At 40.2% G+C, this 2055-nt stretch overlaps 1 protein-coding gene across 2 annotated transcripts in view; it reads left to right on the plus strand.

Moving 5' to 3' along the window:
• unc5b (unc-5 netrin receptor B) overlaps window positions 1-1362 on the plus strand; it is a gene marked incomplete in the record, with an annotated part of 99811 nt that extends 98449 nt beyond the window's left edge. For both annotated transcript variants that reach the window (XM_014005994.1, XM_014005993.1), the window contains 1 exon segment: window positions 488-1362. In XM_014005994.1, the coding sequence (XP_013861448.1) occupies window positions 488-653 (166 nt within the window).
• Window positions 1363-2055: the final 693 nt, after the last annotated feature.

The following is a 2055-nucleotide window of genomic DNA, read 5'->3' on the forward strand; positions in this document are numbered from 1 at the left end:
TCCGTACTCAAATAAATAAATTCAATCAAACATAATCTTCAATTTACCAAAACGTACAAAAATAAAAGAAAAACATTAAAGGTTTAATTCCTTCTTGAGCAACAATTCATATATTATACCCATACACATTTCTCCAACAAATTAACCTTCATCATTCTCTTAAATATCTGGCATTTTTAACGCCATCTTCCAGATTATTCCATAATTTAATTCTCTGGACGAGTTAAAAAGGGYGTGGGCGTTTCTCTTTTTTTGTATCAAAAAAAAATCGAACCGTGAGACTAAAGTATTGAACCGAACCAAATGGTGAATTTTCTGTATCGTTGCAGCCGTGGTATGTACCAGTACCAGCATCCCACAAAACCAGCTGTAAAACAAGATCAAATGAGCCCTTGTTTTATTTTCTCTCTACTGACTCGAGCTTTATTAGTATTTTATTTTTTTATTTTTTTATTTTTTGTAACTAGTGCTTCTTTGTTGCACGCAGGTATTTGAACTACTTCGCCACCAAGCCCAGCCCCACAGGTGTTCTGCTGGACTTGTGGGAAGCGTGTCACCAAGGTGATGCAGACCTGGTCTCTCTGGCGACAGCTCTGGAGGAGATGGGCAAAAGTGAAGTGCTAGTTGTCATGACGACAGATGGGGATTGTTGATTGGTCAAGAAACAAAAGAGCGAGAGAGACTTCTCTTTTTTTCTTCTTTTTCTTCTTCTTTTTTTTTTCCTCACTGCAGTGATGAAAATGAGAATACTTGCTGATGAATATGCACACGCCGCCCCGTCTCTCTCATCARCAGCACGTTAGGCTTGCTTCACGTGGACCGTGGGACGGTCCTGCTCCCACCCTCAGCATCAGCCAAACCCTGCTCAGGCCGTCCCACCGCCAACTGGATTCTGCAACGTCGCATCTGCAAAGTTTAAAGTCGTAAAAAAAAATCAAACAAAACCGGAGTGGAGCGTCTTCAACTGCTGAAAACATCCCTTATTTTGTGTGTGATTGTTAATATCAATGCTWTAAGGGTTAATCCACTAAAGCTAACTGGGGTTGAGTTTCAGCAGCAGCATAGAAGTCCATGACTTCATTCCATCCCACCTCAYATCAGTGGCTTTGGTTTTTTTCTCCCGTTGTCGCTTTAGTTGTGCAGAAAAGCTGAGTGAACCTAACCCCTCCCAAAAAATGAAGCACAGAAAAAAAAGGCAAATATGATGAGTGGTTAGTAAAGGCGCAACGGTACATGTACCCGTTTCGAACCGTATCGAACAGTACTTTAAGTTCAATACACATTATGTATGGAACAATACAGATTTTTTAAAATTTATTTTATCAGCTTGTCTTCTGAAGATGCTCTGTGTTGAAGGATCAGTGGATCTGTGTTCGACTACTCCACCTAGGCTGCATTTTTAAGCGCAGATCCACTGAGAAACTTGCTGTTTCAGCAACATTTAATTTAAAAATTGTACTTTTGAGGTTCAACAAATGTTCAGAATTAATTTAAATGAATTACAAGTTAAAAGGGGCATGGAGGAAATGTCTCTTTTTTTGTATCGAAAAAATATCGAACCGTGAGACTAAAGTATCGAACCGAACCGTGAATTTTCTATATTGCTGCAGCCCTGTATATTAATGTTATGATTTCGGACAATCATATGACTTGGCCTGAATTGTTTACGTCTGTGACAACGGGCCAAGTCACGTGATCGTCCCAAACTATAACTTCTAATATCTCATAAACTATCGCAGCACAAACAGCCGTTTCAACGGCACAAACCTGCTCAAACAAAGCACGACAAAATTTGACTAGTTTGGTTTGTTTTGGAGCGAGCGGGTGGGCTGGTGACCCCTGAATGACCCTTACAAATAATCTTTCATATATAAAAAACCACAGCAGCACAAACGACAATTTCAAGTGCACAAACGCACAAACGAAGCACTAACTACTCATCATATTTGCTTTTTTTTCTGTGGTTCCATTTTTTGGGAAGGGTTGACTTCACTCAGCTGTGTAGAACCGACGTGCACGCAGCCTGCAACACACACACACACACACACACACACA

This window comes from Austrofundulus limnaeus, unplaced genomic scaffold (assembly GCF_001266775.1).
Source record: "Austrofundulus limnaeus strain Quisiro unplaced genomic scaffold, Austrofundulus_limnaeus-1.0 Scaffold33, whole genome shotgun sequence".
NCBI lineage: Eukaryota > Metazoa > Chordata > Actinopteri > Cyprinodontiformes > Rivulidae > Austrofundulus > Austrofundulus limnaeus.